A 21,853-nucleotide genomic window follows, 5' to 3' on the forward strand; every position below is an offset into this window, starting at 1 on the left:
GAAAGTTATATCCTCCTCCATTAACTTCCCTAACCTTCAGGGGTGATGAAAGTGCCACTGACTCTAGTTTTGTGGCACACAAGCTCTCTCTAACGATCCCCCCAAAGCTTTCCAATCTGCATTTAAAATGTTTTACACTGATTTTAAGGTGAATTTTCATACAAAACTCAACTTAAATGTCCCAGGATTACTGTAAATGCAGTATAAAAACTGAAATAACTAAAATGTGACATAACATTACTTCTGATACACTGGTGCAGCCTGCAGATGGTGAAATGTCCCCTGCCCTCTGCACAGCATCCCACTTCTATTTTAAAGCTTTGTGAGCTAGTAGATAGCATCACATCTTATGATGACTGATAATACATTGATTGTGTTCTCTGTGAAGATGACAATCAATTTCATTAGCACCTAGTTTGAAAACAATACCTTTGCAAATTACCAGATTTCCCCTAGACATTTCATTTTATAATTATAATTTGATTGTGTTATTAAAACAAAACAAAAACACACACACACATTAAAACACAGCTGATAAAATTTAGGAGTGTTTGATGAATATACTGTATTTTTCACCAGGACCTAGATATTATGTTTGGCAGTAGAGTTATTGTGTGTAAGAAATACTTTTACTGTTTCTCTGCATATTGGACTGTTACCTTGGTTAACGGAAGCATAGAAAGCTGCTTACACTGGATCTGTCCAGGCAGAAAAGTTCCCTGAATCCTGAAGGAAAAGACTTCCTACACATTGTCCAATTACTCCAGTCCTGAAAACTGCTTAAATTCTTTATCAGAAATGCATGAACATACCCTGGAAGTGGAGATGCAGAGATGAAAAATCACCCAGACTGGTATTAAACCTGGCAACATAGGCAGTGCCCAGGTTACAAACAAGATAGGTTATGTAGAGTTGTCCTTAAGTGGACTTTATATGTAAGTCGGAATTTACAAATTCTGAAATTATCTTGTTTACCTCACTACCTCTGAGGATGCTTGCCATAGAATCAGGTGAAACGTCAGGAGAGAATGCCTCTAGACCATGGCCATATAGCCTGGAAAAGCCTACAACAACTCAGTAATTCCGGCCATGAAAGCCTTCGACACTACTCCTTGTCTATATTTTGTTTTGATGAAGTCTTTTAGATTTGTGTTCTGGTCATGATATGCCTAATGTAGAAGTCACCTTTTGAGCAATTTTAATATAGGTATGCTGTAGAATATAATGACTGCGTTTGAACAGTCTTCCAAAGTATGACTACTCTTTCTCTTGTGCACACACTTTACTCTGCTCAAGCCTAAAATTGTGGCTCACATTAAATCAGTTCCCCATTACAGTTTACTGGGAATTAGGCTTATCTTCTAGGATCATGGGAAGGAAGAGTGAGAAACTATGATACTTCATAAAATCTGATTTATTTGAGATGTTTTGCATGGTCATCAAATGTGGTCTATGTCTTGTTTACATTGCTAGAAAGAAGATTGAATGCTTTCATTTGTTCAAAAATAGTATATTATGTTATTGAATCATATTGTTTTTAAAAGTGAAATATGGAAGGGAACTGACATTTTGGTGATGGTTTCCTTTTCACTAAAGCAGGAAGATGCATGTGTTTTAGTTAGATGATATCTAGAATGACCTTATTAATTGGGCATGTATTTTAATTGCAATCACAACTGACTTCGAGCTTTGCAAATGCTGCTTCAAATTAGGTTTGGCTGTTTGGAATTCAGTATGTTACTTTATCTTACACAGCTTTGCAAAATGACTTTTTCCAGAGGGCTGCTTATATCAACTCATCTTCCTAGTGGAAAGGGATCTTTGATATAGGATGAGATTGGTAGAAAACAGGTGTTCCCAGTGGAATTTCCCCTGGAGGAAAGCCGTTCCTTGCCATGTTTGTGCATGTGTGAGGAAAGGATAGAATTGACAGCCTCCAGCCACAGCTGGGAATCCAAGCAGGGACACTTGGGGGTGATATCTGACACGGTCACAGCTGCCAGACAGGAAGGGAAGTCCATCCAGGATGGGCTGGGTCTCTTAGTTTCCCATCGCCACTGGACCATCGCGGCTTTCCTTTCTCTGTTGCTGCTTATCTCTCAACCAGGATGCTCAGCTCTTCCTAACAGCAGAGATTCAGTGGAAAGGAAAACATTGTGCTGCGGTCTTTCTATCATGCATGTTCACCTGGGTGGAAAAAGACCTATCGTGAACAGGGGAAGGAAATGGAAGATGGTTGCAGCGGCACTAAGAAACAGGAGTTTGATCTGGGCCAGCTCCCAGCTGGATTCTTGGCTCAGATTGTGGGTTCCTTTCAGGCATCAAAGGGTATGTAGTCATTTGGGATTGGCTGCTCTATGATATGCTCTCAGCTACACATGGGTATGCATCCCAGGACTTTCCAGCTGCCAAAAGAAAAACAATCTGACTCCCTGGTAGCATCACAAACTGCTGCCTAGTATTTTAGAACTTTTTTTCATGTATAGTTTTTTGGATGTCTTTGTATAGCTGTGTTTTGTATTCCGGGTATTTTTTATTGCAAGCACTAAATTGTCCATTGGTGATAAAGGGCTGCAGATATGTATTTTTATGTATAGTAAAAAAGAAATTTATGCATGTCTTTTAAAAAGTGAATGTCAGAATCTAATGTCATAATATGTAATTCAGTAGGGTTGGTGGGAGGTGGGTTGTGAATCATTCTGTTATACATTTCATACAAATGTCCCCAAACTGAATGTTATATAAAGTATTTTTGTGAATAGTTCTTGCATTTAATAATAATAATAATAATTATTATTATCATTATTATTATTATTATTATTATTATTATTATTATTTATACCCCACCCTTTCTCCCTGAAGGAACTTGAGGTGGCTTACAACAAGGGCAGCTAGAATTTAGGTGACCTAGCTAGCTAATTCTCCTTTTTGACCTGTATATTTCTGCTATCCATAGCACTTACATATCCCCACTGTGAAGCATGTGTTTACATTTAATGTAGTGAGCCCCTAGTAACGGAATGGGTTAAACCCTTGTACCGGCAGTTCAAATCCAGAGTAAAAAGGTTGAGCTCCCTCTGTCAGCTCCAGCTCTCCATTCGGGGACATGAGATACACCGCTCACAAGGATGGTAGAACATAATTCGGATGTCCCTTTGATATTGTCCTTGCAGACGGCCAATGCTCTCACACTAGGAGTGACTTGCAGTTTCTCAAGTCACTCCTGACATGAAAAAAGTAGTGTAAAATATCAGAAATATTAAAATTATTATCAATAATAGAAGTGATGGTGTGAGGGATGAAGGAGCTTGCAGACCAAAAATATGACACATTCTATGTACTTTCATTCTAGAAGAATGACTTACAGTGTTTATCAGTGCATTTCAGTAACAACTGTATTTCAACCTACATTTTTATTTACAACTGGGCATGTGGACAAGAGTTGCATTTCCCGTGTTCATTTAAAAATAAATATTGTGTGCTTTTTATCTTTAACTGTGTTGCTCTTCCATAGGAGATACTATTTGTCGTGCAACAAAGAGCATGCTTATTTTTATTGAGGAACTGCATCTTAAAAAGAAAAGGGAAATGGCTCTTCCACTTGGTGTCAGGTTTCCCTGTTTATCTGTAGCATGCAGCTGTTGGTTTTCCCAATTAATGGCTTCCTTTGTAAGATGAGCTCAATGACAGCCTTGTATTTAGCACTACCGAATAATAACCCCTATTAGCTTTCCTCTATAGCTTCCTTGTTACTCTTGCATAGAAAAGTGGACAGGGTACATTATTTTAAAGCAATTGAACAATTTAAAAACAACTTCACATAATCAAAATGAAAACGACAATGTAGGAGACCAAGACCAAGCTTGAGTTAAGGAATTCCAAAAGTTGGCGTGACCTGAAAGATTTTAATGTGGCACCAAATTGAGGCTAACAGTGCCAATCAAGCTTCCAGGAGAAAGACATTATAGAATTCAAATGCCATAATCAAAAGGCTCTCTCCTCTCTCATATCTCCCCATAGACTCTTGCTCTGCCAGTGGTGGGATAAAGTGAAGGTCTCCTTCAGTAGGTGTATAGAAGAATATGTCCCGTATATCACTCATTACCTCCTTTTAATGCACACACATCTATGGCATATCTCTAATACAGGATGTTTAAAAGAGATGGACCTGATTTGAAATCGCTATAGCTCTGCAACCACAAACTGCCCACTTGGAAGGGCTTTGAATGATTACCACTGAGATTCTTGTCTCAATGTTTTGCATGATTACCATTAGATGCCTATCCCAGTGCACAGTCATTCACAAGATGGTGACCCTGCAACGTGGCCTAAGAAGATAATTATCTTCATTTGTGGAGTTATTTTTTAGATTTCTTTCTGGCTCAAAATGGTTACTAAAACTTGATAAATATATAACCCATTCAACTTTGCAACTTTTTGTCTAATTGTAACATGTTGCCATGGTGAAATAGACTGTTTTGAAATTAGGTCCATCATTTTGAAACACTGTATATATTAAATAATGTATCTTATATAGACATACTTCAGTGACAAACAAACTCCTTTTGCAAAGCCTTTCTCTGTCTAGTTGTTAGTTATTTATAGCAGCATTGGCTCTAGAAGGAAAGCCAATGCATGTCAGGTTGTGCTGGAGTGTCTATAGTGAACAGTAGGGAAAGAGTGGAATTCTGCTCTAGCCAATCCTACTGTAACCTGGGTGGTTCCCTACAGCAGGCAAGATAAACAGCAGCTGTCTTCAAAATCGTTTACTGCGCATGCATGAACTGCAAATCAGGAAAAGAGGGAAGCAGATATACCTAACACTAGCTATTCCCTATACATATATAACAAGCATAGATCTCTACGCCATCTACTCAAATTGAAGTAATAAAAGGGGATATTTATTGAGGTCATCCTGGATCGATTTTGCAAGCAGCATATCAGTGGTTTCCAGAATGTTCAAAATGTTTCCTTCTGCAGGGTTTCACAGGTGCATATTGTTTATTTTGAATCAATTTTTTGCTGTAACGTATTGAGCTGGGTTTTTTTTATGTCCATAAACACCTCCAAGGTCATGTGGCCAGTATGGAGCGCTGTTACCTTCCCACCAAGAAGAATAATACAGTGAGACTCTACTGTATTATTATTTTACTTGAAGTAGCCAGTTTTTAATCTAGTGTTGTGTATCTAGAACCTTTTAGGTGTCTGGATAAAGGTATCACTGCAATGTGTGATTTGAATTCTTGTTGAGTTTCATGAATATAAGTCATGCTTCCGGGGGTCTTTATAGCCTGGGCTAAAAGACTATTGAATGTAAAAAAAAGTATGCATTGTATATCTCTTGTTTAACTATTCTCCTCTTTATTAAATGAACACACAGAAAGAGGCAGTGCTGAAGGTAACTTAAAGGACTGTAGAATACTTGATATTCATATATATATTTGCTTTAATTAAAACTACTTGTCTTAGAAATCAGTTGTTCTTCTATCTTGCTTTAGTGTAAAAAGAGGTAGTTGATTGACAGAAGTCACATTATCTAAGGCTGCAACTACACTGTAGAATCAGTGCAATTTAATGTCTTTTTAATTGCCATGGCTCAATGCTATGCAATCCTGTAGTTTGGTGAGGCAGCACAAGCTAAAGACCTTGTAGAACTACGACTCACAGTATTCCATGGCATTGAGCCATGTCAGTTATTTGGGGTTGACTTCAGCAGAGCAGTTATGCGGCTGTACTTGAGGATGGAGTTAGAGCAGCCAGTTGGAATGTCACAGGTTTTATTATGAGCACTGGAATCCTGTTTTGAAAAATAGAGGCCTTTATTGTTTTAATACCAAAGAACACATAATAGACACCATAGGAATGCTAGCAAAAAGTGACACCTAGTGGTGAGTGATATTGATATGACTTTTAAAAGACTGTCTTTTTACACTAGTAAAAAGTGGGGCTGGACAATCCAGCAGGATTTCTTGAGTAAAGGACAAATGTAAAATGATTTCCTGCACATTAATAGTTATTACCCACTTAGAACTAATAGAATTTCTAGGGCTTTTTTGGTTTAACAAGATTTATATTTCCATAATTTTATGAAAGTTATGAGTATGAAGGAGGTGATTCTAGTTATTCACTTGAAGTAGTATTAAGATTAATTGAAGCAGCAACAAAAACAAAACAAAAAACAAAACAGATCTGTTTCTTCTCACCAGGGAGAAAGGTGAGTACTATGTTATTGTATGGAAATGTAGAAGACAGTCCCAGTGTGTTTCACAACAATGCTTCAAGATGACAACATACACACACACACACACACTTTATTTATATTCTGCTCTATCTCCCCGAGGGGACTCAGAGCAGATTACAGAATACATATATAGCAAAAATTCAATGCCTTTATACAATTAACAACAAAGACAGTACATAGAGGCAAGGCTTCCCTCTTTTTCATCTCCTGCATCTGGAGGCTGTGCTCGACTTTGGCCATGGGGAGGTGCTGTTGTTCCATTTTTCATGGCAAGGAGCCTGTTGTTTGTGGGAGTCTTCCTGATTGAATTGCCGGCATGTCTTCATGGAGGCCTTTTATATCTTTTAATCTGTTTTATTGTCCTATGTGTTTATTTACCTGTGTGTTTTAATTTGTTTTATAGTTTGATGGGTGTGTTTTTATTGTTATGTTCATATGCGGCATTGAAAACTACCAGAAAGACCGATTAATAGGTGTCCCACCTGAGACTCTGAAAATGCTAGCCAACACTATTCAAGTTTGGGAACCAATTGGTATGAAAATAAAGTGTGTATGGTCCACTTGATTAAGTATGATGTCTGTTCTGTAGAAGTCCAAAGATCTTAACAGTGTATTTATGAGAATACAGGAAAAGACCAAAGGCAAAAGTTCAACCTGTTTTTGTTTTTTGTTTTTTTTTTTTAAAAAAAGAAATCTAAATACTTTGGAAAATCATAGAATCATAGGGTTGGAAGGGGCTCCATGGTCCATCAAATCCAACTACCTTCTCACATTGTCATTCTTGAAATAGGGACTGAAATCTGAAAACCTAATACATCTATGAAATTTGGGTAGGATTCCCTTGAGGATGAGTTGAATCAGTTGTGTTCATTCAACATGTCTGATCCTGAAACAGAATTTCCTGCACCAAACCATTTACTATCCTATGCTCTGCTGTAGATGCTCCTTAAAACTGTATTAAGACCATTATATTTGTGTTACTACCTGTCACCTCTGTGTCATACCCCATGTAGTTTATTTTGATACAATCTCATCATTTTTCTGTCCTCCTTATACCATCCAGAAACTAACCTGCTCCTACTGCTTCATTTCCTAAATAGCTAATGTGCTACAGATTCAAAAATAAATAAATAAATGGATGCAATTTCCTGCTGTTCCCCCCCCCCCCCCCCCCCAATTACTGCACTGCTGGTATCAAATTACAAACTCACCTTAGATTAATTTGTTTTGGCTAATTAAGAATGTCCAATTTGAGTAACATGTTCAGAAAATGTATTTAATGAATAGAATTGAGTGTAGTTTGGAAGCTAGTAAGCTACATATAACACCTGCATAAGATGAATACAGCACCTAATCTTTGCAGGGTTCAAACTCCAGAGGGAAAAATAAGGATGTAATTCTAGCTGTTTTCTTCTCAGTGGCATGGTTCCCCATTTTAATGAGACTACTGTATATACTCGAATATAAGCCGATCCGAATATAAGCCAAGGCACCTAATTGTACCACAAAAAAAACCAGGGAAAACATATTGACTCGAGTATAAGCTGAAGGTGGCAAATGCAACAGCTATTGGTAAATTTCAAAATAAAAATAGATACCAATAAAGTTACATTAATTTAGGCATCAGTAGGTTAAAAATATATACATAATTTAAGATAAGACTGTCCAACTCTGATTAAACCATTATTCTAACCTCCTTCCAATAATAATAGAGTAAAATAATACATGTAATTAAAATAAGAGTAAAATAATGGATATGTAATAACAATAATAATAGAGTAAAATAATGGAAATGTAATAATAATAGTAGAGTAAAATAATAAATGTAATAAAAGTAATAGTAATAACAGAGTAAAACTTTGACTCAAGTATAAGCCAAGGGGAGCTTTTTCAGCCTAAAAAAAGGCTGAAAAACTCATCTTACACTATATAAGGTAGATTACATCTTGACTTTCAAACTCTCATGGTTGTAGGGAAAAATTAGGAAGTTGTAGAACCAAGGAAACAAACCATGACATTACCATGCTCTGTGGTATTTATGTAAATGTCTATTGCATGATGCCCATAATCTTCAACCATACCTGCACTACTACCTTTCCCCAGCCATAGAGAAGCATTCCAGCCATTGGAACCCATTTTTAAAATTGGATATCATTAGAAGTAAATGTTGTTTTCCAAACCCAAGGTGTAACAATTACAGAATAAACAATCCAATAAATCACGTTCTCTAATTATTGTTTGACATCTGTCAAGTTTGCTGAATTAATATGCAGGCTACATGCTGCACAACATTCAAGTTAATTGCAGCCGTCCAGCATGTGAACCTTCCTGTGATCTTTTTCATTGATCAACTTTCATCCCAATCATCCTGTCTTAGCTTCACCGCTCCACTAAAGGCACCTATAGAATCACTAACCACTGCTTGGGTTTGAAGGTAATTCTGTTCTTTATTTTTCTGGTTCAAACTCCAGGAAAAAATAAAGCTTGATGCTGAAAGGGAAAAACTAGAAAGGCTTCAGGAGCTTTATTCCGAGCAGAAGACCCAGCTTGATAATTGCCCCGAGTCCATGAGGGAACAATTACAGCAACAGCTAAACAGGGTCAGTAGCATGGATTCTGTGAGTGTGTGTGTGTATATTTTCAGTTAATTGTGACATGATCAAACTCAGCTGTCCAAGACTGTCATTTAAAGGGTTTAGTTTAACACTTCATGGTGAAAGTTAATAGGATGCAAAGAGTTGGAGTAAGAATTGGTTGTGAGAACACACTTTAAAACTTAACATGCTTTGACTCTCAGATAATAAAGAGCTTGGTGGGGATATGTTTGAAACTGGAATATTTTGTTATGAATTAGGTATTCCTCCTATAAATGAGGTAGAACAGTTCTCAGCTCTGATTAATGTGACAAGCTATTTAACACTTAGATCTCATTACATTTATAATTGCTTTTACATTTCTTGTTTGTAGCACTGTGGCACGCAACCTTTTTTTTACATTTTCTTGAAATGGTTTGTTTTCTCAATATTCTTTCTTGTATAATACATTATATTTGAGTACTGATTTTTTTGTCATGTGAAATATTTTGTTGGGCTTATTTTACTGCCATTGGAAATTGCAATAATAATAATAATAATAATAACAACAACAACTTTATTTTTATACTCTGCCTCCATCTCCCCTAAGGGACTCGGGGTGGCTTACAAAGGGAGTAGAAGGTTATATCCAATATTGGTTTTCCCTTAGCAGAAAAAAAAATGCTTTTTTTTAGGCAGACAGTGTTAGTGTCTCCCACATACTGTATCCATCCACATTATGTTGCTCATTTGTTTTTATCTTAATATTTTTGAAATTGGTTTTAAGAAGCCTTTATGAGGGTTCTTTTCCTAAATGGTAGAATGTAACATTACAAAATGAACATAAAACCAGTTCTGTCTTGCAGGGTCCTTAATCATCAGGATCTTCTTTCCTAGGATAATGAGAATAGTCTGGATAATATATAGCCGTGTAGAAGGGGCCTCAGAGGAAACCATGTATATGAAGAGACAAAAGCTGGGAAATCTTTGAAAATCAGTACTGGAACAATTAAAGGCATGCTAGAATGCAATAATTACGCACGGAGAGTGTTTCTTCCTAGAATAAACTGTTGTAAGTGGAAATTAGCAAAGTATTTAAGATGAATTGCTGAAGGAATTAGTATGTTCATGGAACTTGTCTATATAGCCCCATTCACCCTTTGACAGTATGCAGTATGAACAAAATATGAGTACGGTAAGTTGAAAAGAAATAAAACAAATTAAAATTAATTAGGATCTGATACCATTACTTGATTGGGGGCAGTAGTTCATACATGAAATGTTTACTGTTAAGTCAACAGTCTTTAAAAAGGCCTTTGTGTACGGTTGGAGAGCCACCATGGTGCATTGATTTTTGTATTGGATCAGGATACAGGGAGACAAGAGTATGAATGAACTGTGGAAACCCACTGGATGATCTGGGACATGAGAGAAGCCTCCCGCAGGATGGTAAAACATCCAGGCGTCCCCTGGGCAACGTCCTTGCACACGGCCAATTCTCTCACACCAGAAGCAACTTGCAGTTTCGCAAGTCGCTCCTGACACACACACACAAAAATTGGATGGTCTTGGACAACCCTTGCTCTTTCACCTTCAGAAGAAGGCAAGGACAAATCCTTTCTGAAGAAACTCTGCCAAGAACGCCCAGTTATTGGTTTTCCTTAGGGTCATTCTTAAGTTAGAAAGACTTGAAGGCACACAACAACAATGTATAGTTGATTTTACTTTGGGTTTTTAGGAAACCCCATTGAGTTCAGCGAAACTTACTTTTGTATATGGCAACACTGAATAACTGTATGTAACTTTTTCAGTTTAAGCTTTTCTTTATTATTAAAGGATGCAGACCTGTTGGAAATAGAAAGCAAACATTTTGAAGATCTGGAATTTCAGCAGCTCGAAAATGAGAGCAGGCTAGATGAAGACAAAGAGAACTTAACCCAGCAGCTCCTGCGTGAAGTGGCTGAGTATCAGCGGAATATTGTCAGTAGAAAGGTAACTTAAAACAAAAGCAAAGCTTGGACATAACATTATTTTTGTGGCTTATTTTCACTCTGTAGTTAGCTGTTACTGAAGTTCATCTCCTTTGGTTCCAAATCCATCCAACAATAGTTTAGAAAATAGATCGTGTTGAAAACTTTAAATATTCACATTCCAGTACAGTACAGATTATCTGTTATCCAAAATGATTGCAGTATCTTGTGTTTTGGATTTTTTTTAAAGGATTCCAAATAGTTGTGCTTGCGTATATGGTCATAATGAGACAAGATGAAACAAAAGTGTTACTCCCTCAATCACCTTTCTGGATGATTTTGGAATATTTTGGATTTCAAAATTCTGGATAAAGGATGCTAGGCTTCTGCTAATTCAAAAAGTAGGGTTAAAGAAATTAAGGGCCCTTCCAGACAGGCTCCATATCACAGGGTCTGATCCTGGGTTTTCTGTTGATCCCAGATTATCTGACAGTGTGGACTTATATAATCTAGTTTAAAGCAGAAAACTTAGAATCAGATCCTGGGATATAGAGCCTGTCTGGAAGGGCCCTAAATCTGTTTACAATGTAGTGTATTTACAAGTCAGCTCCTGTGATGTTTATTGGAACTACTCTCATGTAACCATGTAAGAGACTAGAAAGTGGGAACTGCCTGGGATCCTTGAGGAGAGTTTCAGCTCGTAATGTAATCTACAGTTAATAAATCATCTCATAACTAGAAATTGCATCTGCGTAGGTATCTGAGTATAAGATAGCTCTATTTGGCTGAATCTACACTGTCCTATATCCCAGGATCTGATTCCACAGCCAAATAATCTGAGATAACCAGATAATCTAGGTTCAGGAACGATAAAGAAAATATATGACTGTTCCTGGAAGGGGAAGGTGGTGAATGGGAGAGGAAGAGGGAGGGGAAAATTAGTGGAAAAGGGTTGAAAGAAGTAGAGGACGTGGGTGATAAGAAAGCAAATTTCCATTGCATAAAATCTCATGGCAGTCGAAAGGATTTCTTGATTCCGAAAGACATTTTTTTTCACTGAGGACAAGAAAATTTGCAAGTTTTCTTTACGTCACGAGTTTTACTCTCCTTCTCGTGACTGTATTCCTGATAAGCGGAATCGTTGCTCTATTGCTTTGTGTCCCCAGGTTCATATTGAATGTGTGTTGATGCTGTCTTTATAACAGGAGAAGATTTCTGCTCTCAAAAAGCAAGCCAATCATATTGTCCAGCAAGCTCAGAGAGAGCAAGATCATTTTGTCAAAGAAAAGAATAACCTGTTGATGATGTTGCAGAGAGTAAGTACTTACTTTTCTTTCACTGTAGACATCATAAAATAAAGCAATGGCATAATGTAAGTTGAGAAAGTTATGTTCTTTGTTATCAAATTCTAACCAGTGCTCTCACTTTACTATGAAGAGCTTTAGTGTGTGTGTGAGGCCCCTTCTACACTGCCATATAGCGTAAGATCCATATTACCTGCTTTGAACTGGATTATATGGCAATATAGACTCATATAATCAGATCAAAGCAGATAATGTGGATTATCTGCTTTGATCATCTGGATTATATGGTAGTGTAGAAGGGGCCTGAGAGAGTTGAAGTGAGATAGAGATAATAGTAATAATAAAAACTGGAATGAGTTTACAATCAGATCTCTTATTACACAACAGCAAGATTTCGAAGTAGCAGACTCACACAGTCAGAAATAAATGTATCTAAGTTTAACATAGATTAATAAATAACAATAGGGTTTAAGGCTAAATTAGGAATTGCCTCAGATTTCATATGGCAGTTTAGAAGGGGCTAGAGTTCACTTGAAAGCACATAACAGCAACAAAATAATTATATAATGATACAGGTTGCATATACCTTATCTGAAATGCTTGGGACCAAAAGTGTTTTGGATTTTGTACCTTTTCAGATTTTGGAATATCTGTACAGATACTGGATGTAATATTTATATTAATTTTGTGCATGAAGCTAGTTTTTGTACATTGAGCTTCCAAAAATCAAAGGTGTCACTGCCTCAGCCATGTGGACCATTTCAAATTTGGACATCGTAGATCAGTGGTTCCCAACCTTGTTTTGACCAGGGACCACTCTCCAACATTAGTAACAAAAGGATTACGAATCAGTTTTTGGTCAACTTTAGATTCAGTTTGGGGGACTGATTCAGAAAATTGCATTGGATAGACCACACCAGCTCTAGTTTCTGATACAGAACATATGCCATAGTCAATGATAAGGAAGGAGTGGCAGGCGATGTGAATGGAGCAGAAATAAAATAAAAGAAATAAAGAGGAAGGAGGCTCCCGGACCAGATTTTCGTCCTCATGGTGATCTTCAGTCCACAGGTTAAGAACCACTGTTCTAGATAAAGGATGCTCAACCTGTAGGGTTGAAACAGAACAAGAACAACTATTTGAACAAAATGTATTAAAATAACTTTTATACATTATTCAAAGCACATTATTACCAGTTGTTTAAAAAATCTGCTTATGAATAAAAAATATTCACAGTTTACAGAAGGTAATATTTTATGGAATGATGCATGGAGCTACTCTGTATATTTGGAGAACTAATAGTATACTAAAAGGTGAACTTAGGTTTTAGAATTTGAAGAAAAGAAGAGAGAGGGGGGGATATATAATACAAATTAAATTATGTATGTACAATTCCATAATGAAGCATCATTAGACATCACTTTCTCTGTTTCTGATTATTGTGAGCAAGACATTAAACTATTTGAGTTCTTTTGTGTTTATTTATATTTACATATAAGTGGATTTCAAAATCTGTCAAATATAAGTTGGTTTGTTCTTAATAGGAGAAGGAAAATCTTTGCAATTTAGAAAAGAAATACTCTTCGCTCTCAGGAGGAAAAGGATTCCCTGTAAACCCAAGCAGCCTAAAAGAGGTAAGTAAAAACGCAAGAGTACAGTGACTCTCAAGTACTAGAGAAGTAGCTCCTGCCCTGTGGAACATGTTCATATGGACAAAGCATAGGGCACTGGTCTCTTTTATGTACATCAGAGTTTCATACTGATGTGTCTAATGACTTCCACATGAATTTTTATTTCCAGTGTCCACGTCGTTTCATTTTGTTCATTCTGGATGTTTCAGAATATGTACCCTTCCAGACTGTGCAGACCATTTCACCAATGTTGATAGAACAGTACTTTAATTCCAGAAGTTGCATTCAGTTAAAAATGCAGGAGGACACATCAATTCTTCCAGTATATCTTTTTGCTTTTGCCTAAAGTTATTTTCTTCTGCTATTGCTGCTGCTCCTGTCAATGAAATTATTTATATTTTAATTGAGGATTGCAGCTGCTCTGATCATCTTAATAAAACAGAAACTGCTTTCTTAATATGTTTGACAAAATATATTTCATCTCACTATGATAAATAATTCATATGTAATGACCTCTCTAAAACATTGTTGTTTGTATCACATTAAGGCATTCAAATATTCAACGTATGTAGCTTTGATGAGTTTTGATACTTTTAAATGATGTTTTGTAATAACACACATTTGGCTGTATCACTCTAAACTAACTTCCGCAACAAAATGGAAACTTTAATACTCTTGCATGCCTTTTGGCTTTTGCTTCTTTTTTGTGTTTAACATCTCAATTCCTCCTTTTAGGATTATATGAGTGTAAATGACATTAATGAGCCATATGGCAATTCCACGAACATATCCCCTTCCACTCAGCCCCCCACTGCTGCTGAAGCTGTTCCCACTGAACTTTCCACAGTTGGCCTGATGAGCCAGCCACAAAACAAAGAGGTTGGTTTGAGAGACATTTCCCCTTTTGTACGCCTTTTGCATTCTTTTTTTTGTAACATCGGTGTTTTCAGGTTAAGTTATTTATTTATTTATTTATTTGCCATATTTAAATAGACGTTCAGAATAAGATTAGATTCTCATACATACATAAGCTCTATCTGAGATAGAATAAGGCCTTTCTTGTCAGAAGAAAGAAGCAGAAATAAGCAAGAAACTGTATGGTGTTTATTTCATATGGTCTCCACTTGGCCATCTAATGTGGTCAACCTTTCATTTTGTTTCCAGACAGATGTCATATTCAGTTAAATTCAACACATATGACCCAAGATACTTTCCTGCCTGAAGAATTGACAGTCACAGTGTTTAGTATCTTAGGGGAACAATCTTTTGCTGCAAAAAGGGATGTATTGAAATATTGACACTATTTTTTGATTAGTGCTACAAGTCCAGATAGAAAGTAGTCTGCACAAAGAGTCAAGCTCATAAGCTGTTTCCTCTTGACCCAAGCTTCTGGAAAAAAGAATAAACCATGTCCTTTTCTCATTAGCCTATTTTTGGCTCATTATTATGTGCAAACCAGGTATCGTGGTTTAAAATAAACTCTAATTCCTTAACTATCCCAGGTATATTCTGTGGTTTGAAAATTACTTGTTAGCCAGTAGAGAGAGATTACTTTAAACCATGTTACCATTTGTCAAAGAATGACCAATTAAGTACTGCATAATTGTAACTAGAATCTAGATTGCACTTTCTTCTAACTACCTTGGAGAAGGATTGGGTAGAGGAAAGGGCAAGAACATGGAAATTTCTTCAGGTTCTATCTGTTTGTGCAGGTAAAGCTTTCCGGTATCTAAATAATGAGCTCAGTCTGAGATTTTAATCTAAATGCCTTTGCCACAAAAGGAAGATAGAGAAGCTTGCTTAACATTTTTTTTTTAAAAAAACATGCTTTTAATTTCACATAGCCATACATTTTAAATTCTGTTTGTTGTTTTTTTATGTCCCAAGTCTATTGGCCACCTCAAAAAACCCTACAACCCTTCTCTTTCTCTGTCTGTCAGCTGTTAAAAACACTTTAGTTGGCTGTAGTCCTCAAATGCTTGTGCCATGATAAATGCATTATCCTTTGTTTGTGTGTGTTTGTAGCTTGTTTGTTAAAGAAAAATTGAGCTCCGAATATAATTTCTCTCTTTCCTATCAAACTAAAGGCACCTCTCTGTCCTGGATTTGTGCTTCCTCACCCCCTTTCTCCTCGTCCTCTTGCACAACTTTCACCAGCCCAATGGCCTGAGGTCAGGGCTGCAAATGTAGAGCCTTGTCCTTTACCTGACACACCGCCTCCTCTTCCAGCTAAGAAGCATCGGAGGCAGTCACAGGTAACAAGCCTGAAGCAAGATGGCCTTGATAACAGTGTGGTGATCTTTGCATGGACTTTTCTGTCCCAACCTGATGGAGTGCATGCAGAGTTGCCAGCACTGAAGCTAAAATGCTGTTGGCTCATAGGCTGGTTGGCATGAAGGGAAAGTGGCAGTACTGGGCTGAATCTGGTGCCCTTTTGTAGCTACAGCTGCTCAATCAGAAGATATAAACAACCACATAAACACCCAGCTAGGGAAATACATTCAGCAACTTAGTCCACACAACTCCTGTCTTTTATTGGCTCAACATGTTCATCCCACAGATTCTTGTTCAATCTGATAAAATTTTGGTGTGTAGATGAAGTATTGAATCTGTTCTTTGGAATTTTGTCCTGCCACTCATTAAATAGGATATTTGGATAGTCATGGACATTTTTAGACTTATCAGATCTGTATACATTTTCAAGATAACCTTCCTTAAACATTGGCATCTTATGACTTTTGTGTCAAGGGGGATCCATTTCAGGTTTTAGTCCAAACTTTAAAGACACTTATCCTAGGAACTAAACTTATTTTGGAGATAGAGTCCAGCATCTTGGACACCTCTTTTAAAGTTCAGACTGAAACCTAAAATAAATTCAACCCCGCCCCCTTTTGACATATCATATGTTGTGTTAATGAGATCAGTTTAGTTAATTGACACTAAATTGATAATTAGGTATTGACCATGACAGATTTTATACGAGGGTTTGCCTCACGTTCTCTCAGGAATCCTTTCAGAAGAGTGATGGTTCAAAAGCTGAGGATCTCTGCATTTAATTTGCTTACCTTTCCTGATTTTTCAACCCAAAGTATTGGCGGATCTAGGGAAATGCTTAGCTTTGGTCCTCACTTGCATTCATAACACTATGAGGATTACAAGAAAGTGAAATTGATCTACCTCAGGCATGGACAAACTTCGGCCCTCCAAGTTTGCATATGCCTGATTTAGCTTGAGTCCTGTGTTTAAAAATCAACTAGCTCTTGAATCACCGGTTAATTTTTCCTATTTTTGGTCCACTCAACCTCCAGTCTTCTATACCTGAAACAGCAATCAGAGAAGTAACAGACAGTGGTTTTACCAGTGATAGCCTGTTTCCCCAAAAATAAGACCTACCTATAAAATAAGCCATTGTAAGCTTTCTAAGCATTTGCGCAATATAAGCCATACCCCGAAAATAAGACATAGTGATAGGCATGGCTATGCAGCATACAAGGTCAGGTCCCCCGTCAGGTCTCTTTCGTTCTGTGCATGCTGCAAGCTGAGGCATAGAGGTAGAGAGAGAAAGTGAACGTAAAAGTCTTCTCAGTGAAGTGAGGAGCAGGACACTCTGCTTTAGGTATTGTGTGTCCTCAGGGGGAAAAAGTAAAGCTGTGGCTGCCGTTTTACTCAACACTGTGGGTCTTTCTCACTCCCCACCCCCACCACCACAAACACCAGTAAAGCTGCTGCTCCCCAGCACTGACCATCAACAGTCTGGGTCTCTCTCACCCCAGACCAACACCAGGGGATAGGGAACAAACTTCAGCAAGCAATCTGCTACTGAGCCCAGAGAGATCATCACATAAATGCAGATTGGTATGCCATTCTTAAGCCATAATGTGCCTTCTTGAGGAAAAGTAAATATAAGACTCCTATTTTTGAGAAAACACTGTTACTATGGACTGTGGCCATGTCCCTTATATTTTTATGGCATAGGAATTTAACAGAAGTAACACTTAAGATATAATTTTATATGATAAAAATATTGGAACTAATAGAACTAATCTACATTTGTGTGTGTTGCCATAGCATGAATTTTAAAAATGCATTGCTTTAAAATATGCCTGCAAATAGTTTTTAATAGTTGTTTGGCATGTGTAGCTCCAGCTATGAATAAATATCAAGTGCAATATTCTTTTAAACTAAAAATATTGGACAATGTGTTGAGGCCGAATTTCTGTTCATAAAAAATTGCAATGGTTTCTTTCATAGATGGTACCGTCCCAGCTTTCATGTGATTTTAAATTCAACCTGGCATTTAAATAGTGAATATTTAATATCTGCCTTTTCATTTATCAATTAGTTAGCCAGATGGTAACAATTAAAAAAAAATGTACTGGCTGAGATTGAGAAAGCAACGCATGTTCTGAGCTTTCTTAAGACTGTGAGACCTATAAAGTTCGTCCAAAGAAGGGAGAGGGCAACCAGTGATTCTCCGTGTAGTAGTGGTGACCCTTTGGAACATCTTCCTATCTGCCACTGTGCAGTTACTAAACCATGCGCAGAAGCAGTAGGTTAGGACATTCTCTATAGCACAGTGGTAGAAAGTCACCAGCAGTTTTTCATTCAGTTCTTGGTTCCTTAGAAGTCTCAGGTAATACAATCTCTGCTGGCCCTCTTAACCAATGCTGCCAAATGAGCACCACATGTCAGATCCTCCCTAACAATGACACCCAGGAACTTAAAACGGGCAACTTCTCTTGGTCTCCATTTATGACCAAGGGCTGGATTTCTGGCCTGTTCTTTCTGTAGCCCACTACGAGCTCCTTGGTCTTATTGATCTTAAGAACCAGATTATCATCCCTGCACCATGAGAACAGCTGATCCACCTCATCTTGATAGGTAAGCTCATCCCTTTCGGCTAGTTGGACTGAAAGACACAACTTATCTGGGAAGGCATCATCTTTCAGATAACCACAGCCTACATTTTAAAATTATATTCTTTTTTTCCCCAGCTATGCACAGAGATTTTAAAGACTTTTACAGCCCTTTAGAATGCAGTATAATCATGATATTTTATATATTTTAAGCATTTCCGAAATCTGGAAGAGAGGAGAAAGCAACATAAAGAAGGCCCATATATGAGTGATACTTTGCCACGCAAGAAAACAGCTCCTTCTGTATCGCCACATTTCAGTAGTTCGACTCTTGGACGAAGTGTTAAGGTGAGCAGTGTGTGTACAGCTTGTGTGTATCATATAAATAATAAATTGTCCAAAAAAAGGACTAGAATATGACTGGGACAATCTTTTGTCCCTCTTGTACTGCAGTTCTTACGTTGACTGATTCGCTTCAGGCGTTTCTAAATTCAGAAGTTAAGCAGGAGTTGGGAAAGGAATAACTTTCCCAGTCAGGGTTGGCTTGACATGCCTTCCTCTTGGCACATTTCTCCCTTTTGCCTTCCATTCATGCCTCTTCGAATTCCACAGCACTGCTGGTCACAGCTGACCTCCAGCTTGAGCGCTCAAGGGCCAGGGCTTCCCTAGGAAAGCAAGGTCCAGCTGATCCTACTGTAGCTGTGTGTTGTTGACTGTTGCAAGCAGATTAGAAATCAGCTGTATACCAAATTCCCTTACTGAGAATATGTGAACTGCAAAATGGCGAGGCAGATATGTTTGCCTCATCAGCTCTGCCCCAGCATGTCAAAAAGGATAGAACTATACGTTTGGCCCACCCTCTTCGTTCCTGGACACATGGGTGGCTCTAGTGATTTCCACAATGGGCAGGATCTTTTACAACAGAGGAGACAACACATATGGTTCCGTTCAGTGAGACCAATGTGGTCTCAACCCAACTGGATTTTCTTCACTCTGACAGGTCATGGGTACAGGATGGTGTGTGTGGCCACCTTCAGGGCTAGTCTGGAGAAATTCCATTCTATGCTGTCCTCGAATTAGCCAGCCAGTGAAGATAAGGCCTTAATCTACCAAAAAAAAAATGCTATTCATTTCTTTCAGTTACTCACTAAGGTGCTACAAGATCCCTTTGCACACTAAGGTATATCTGTACAAGCTCCAGATGCAGAAACTACTTGTGAAATTTAGTCCAAGAAGGAGGAGTGCAGTTGTAATGAAATGTACAGAAGGGAGAGTAAATTGTGAAATGCATATAAAGAATTTACATTCTCCCTTGGATAAATGAAATGGATTTTTTTTAAGTTGACTAAAATTGCAATGTTTCATGAAGGGTCATCTCCCACTTGGACAAAGCAATAGCTGTGGTAGTGTACTACCTCACTGCTTGGGATCTATGGCCAAAGAGTCCGAATCAAGAAGAACACATAAAGGTAACTTGATTTTAAAAATAATATCTTGATACATTCATAAGCACTATGTTGAAATCTCATTTCATACTAAAATTTGGTCAGAATTGGAGAATATGTGATTCTGCATCAATTTAGATAAAAGCCACACTCTGATGACTTTGTTGTTGCTTGAGATGAACAATCCCAACAACCAATCAGGAGGTTTTACTTCAGTGAATTCCATAAAACTTACTCTTGGATTAAAATATATAGAATTCCAGCGTTAAGCTGATTAAAAACAATATTGCATATGAAAAATAATCTAGTAATCACACAGATGTCTTTCTTGTGGCCTCCTTAAATATGTAGCTTCTGTGGCACCAGAGTACGTTTCAAGAGTTTGGGTTTGTTAAAAAGATGCCAACACAGGACAGTCCTAAATCCTAAATTGCAATTCTAGCTATGTGTAATCAAAAAAGCCCAGTTAATTTATTGAGTCTTATTCCAGGCATCTGCATACATGTATAGTCAAAATATACAACCTTTAATTTTTACGTTAGATTATTTATACTCAAAACGTACATGCCTTAAAGTAAGTTTCACTAAAATATGAATGCTTACTTCTAGGATGCTCTATTAAATTAAATCAAATCTTACTTTATTACGGTCATAGGCCAGTATAAAGTGGCTTTATGGATCACATGTGCATAAATGAGAAAATGTTCTGCAATAGCAACTCTTAGGAAAATATTTTTAACATTTTTTATCTAATTTTAAATGTTTTTTTATCATTCTTTATGTCTTAAAAATCAGGAAAAGGCAAAAAAGGTATGAGAAATTTTCTGCGTGTGCTATTATTAGTTTCTTTTTGTGGTTGTAACTTTTGAAATGAACACTGTCAAGTCATGTTCGAACCAACATATGTTGAAATTGTAAAATGCCTCCTACACTGGAAACTTTTGGGAAGGCAAGAAAGTTCCTGTAGTCCACTTAGAGGTTTCCTGCTCAACACTGAAGCCTGCAATACGTGGGAGCTATATCCATTATGTTGAACTGTGCCTATAATGACCTATTCCTGCTGTTAGCACTGAATAGAATAGGCACATTTCATTAATGAGCTTTACCTATATGTTGATCCACCACTCAACAATTGATTACAGTTGTATACTCCAATTGGGACGAACTAATGGCTTTCTGGACTCTTCCCTATTATGGGAAATTCCCACAATCCATAAGGTTGTAGTAGTGTGATAGGGCAAAGCTTGGAAAAGTTACTTTTGGACTGCAACTCTCAGCTATGCTATTTGTGGTATTCTAGGAGTTGTAGTGTTAAAATAACTTTTCCAGACTCAACATCAGTGGATGGAGTTGGTCCAGCTGGCTCTTCCCATTCTCTGTATCATTCTGTTGTTGGCTTATAAGGGCGAGAAATGCTCGAAGACGACTGAAAGAACTAATCTTGCCACATACTTCGTGATGATCAGCAAAGCTTAAAATAAATAAGTCAAATTTGAAAGATTACTAAACTTGGCCAGCTAATTCCTTGCTTAGCTCTGACAACACTAGCCTCAAATATTAATTTTCCTATAAATTCCCTGTTGTTAACATACAAGCCTGATTATTGTTTTGACCGAGGAGAGGAGGGCACAAATCCTAAAAATCTGCTTATACAATTAGCAGTACTGTATGGCCAATAAGTTTACAAATGTTAAAATGCTCACCAATCCAACCCCTGAAAGCAGAGATACTCTTGTGTTGATTGTGGGCAAAGATTATATGGCTACAACACCCACATTTTACAGAAGAAGTAACAACTTCGTAGAGCAACCAGTCCCATCGACAAACAATTTT

General features: G+C 37.4%; 1 protein-coding gene across 10 annotated transcripts in view; it reads left to right on the plus strand.

The window, feature by feature from the left end:
* The window catches only part of PHLDB2 (pleckstrin homology like domain family B member 2), a 79,198-nt gene that overhangs the window by 43,085 nt on the left and 14,260 nt on the right, over window positions 1-21,853 (plus strand). For 2 of the 10 annotated variants that reach the window (XM_067466649.1, XM_067466648.1), the window contains 9 exons: window positions 8,713-8,841; window positions 10,651-10,806; window positions 11,990-12,100; window positions 13,633-13,722; window positions 14,455-14,598; window positions 15,807-15,974; window positions 18,789-18,923; window positions 19,945-20,044; window positions 20,816-20,830. In XM_067466649.1, coding sequence (XP_067322750.1) covers window positions 8,713-8,841; window positions 10,651-10,806; window positions 11,990-12,100; window positions 13,633-13,722; window positions 14,455-14,598; window positions 15,807-15,974; window positions 18,789-18,923; window positions 19,945-20,044; window positions 20,816-20,830 — 1,048 coding nt within the window. The remainder of the gene's footprint in view (window positions 1-8,712; window positions 8,842-10,650; window positions 10,807-11,989; window positions 12,101-13,632; window positions 13,723-14,454; window positions 14,599-15,806; window positions 15,975-18,788; window positions 18,924-19,944; window positions 20,045-20,815; window positions 20,831-21,853) is intronic. The other 8 variants (XM_060770634.2, XM_060770636.2, XM_067466650.1 and 5 more) reach the window with 7 other exon arrangements.

The sequence above is a fragment of the Anolis sagrei genome, chromosome 3 (genome assembly GCF_037176765.1).
Source record: "Anolis sagrei isolate rAnoSag1 chromosome 3, rAnoSag1.mat, whole genome shotgun sequence".
NCBI classification, from domain to species: Eukaryota; Metazoa; Chordata; class Lepidosauria; order Squamata; family Dactyloidae; genus Anolis; species Anolis sagrei.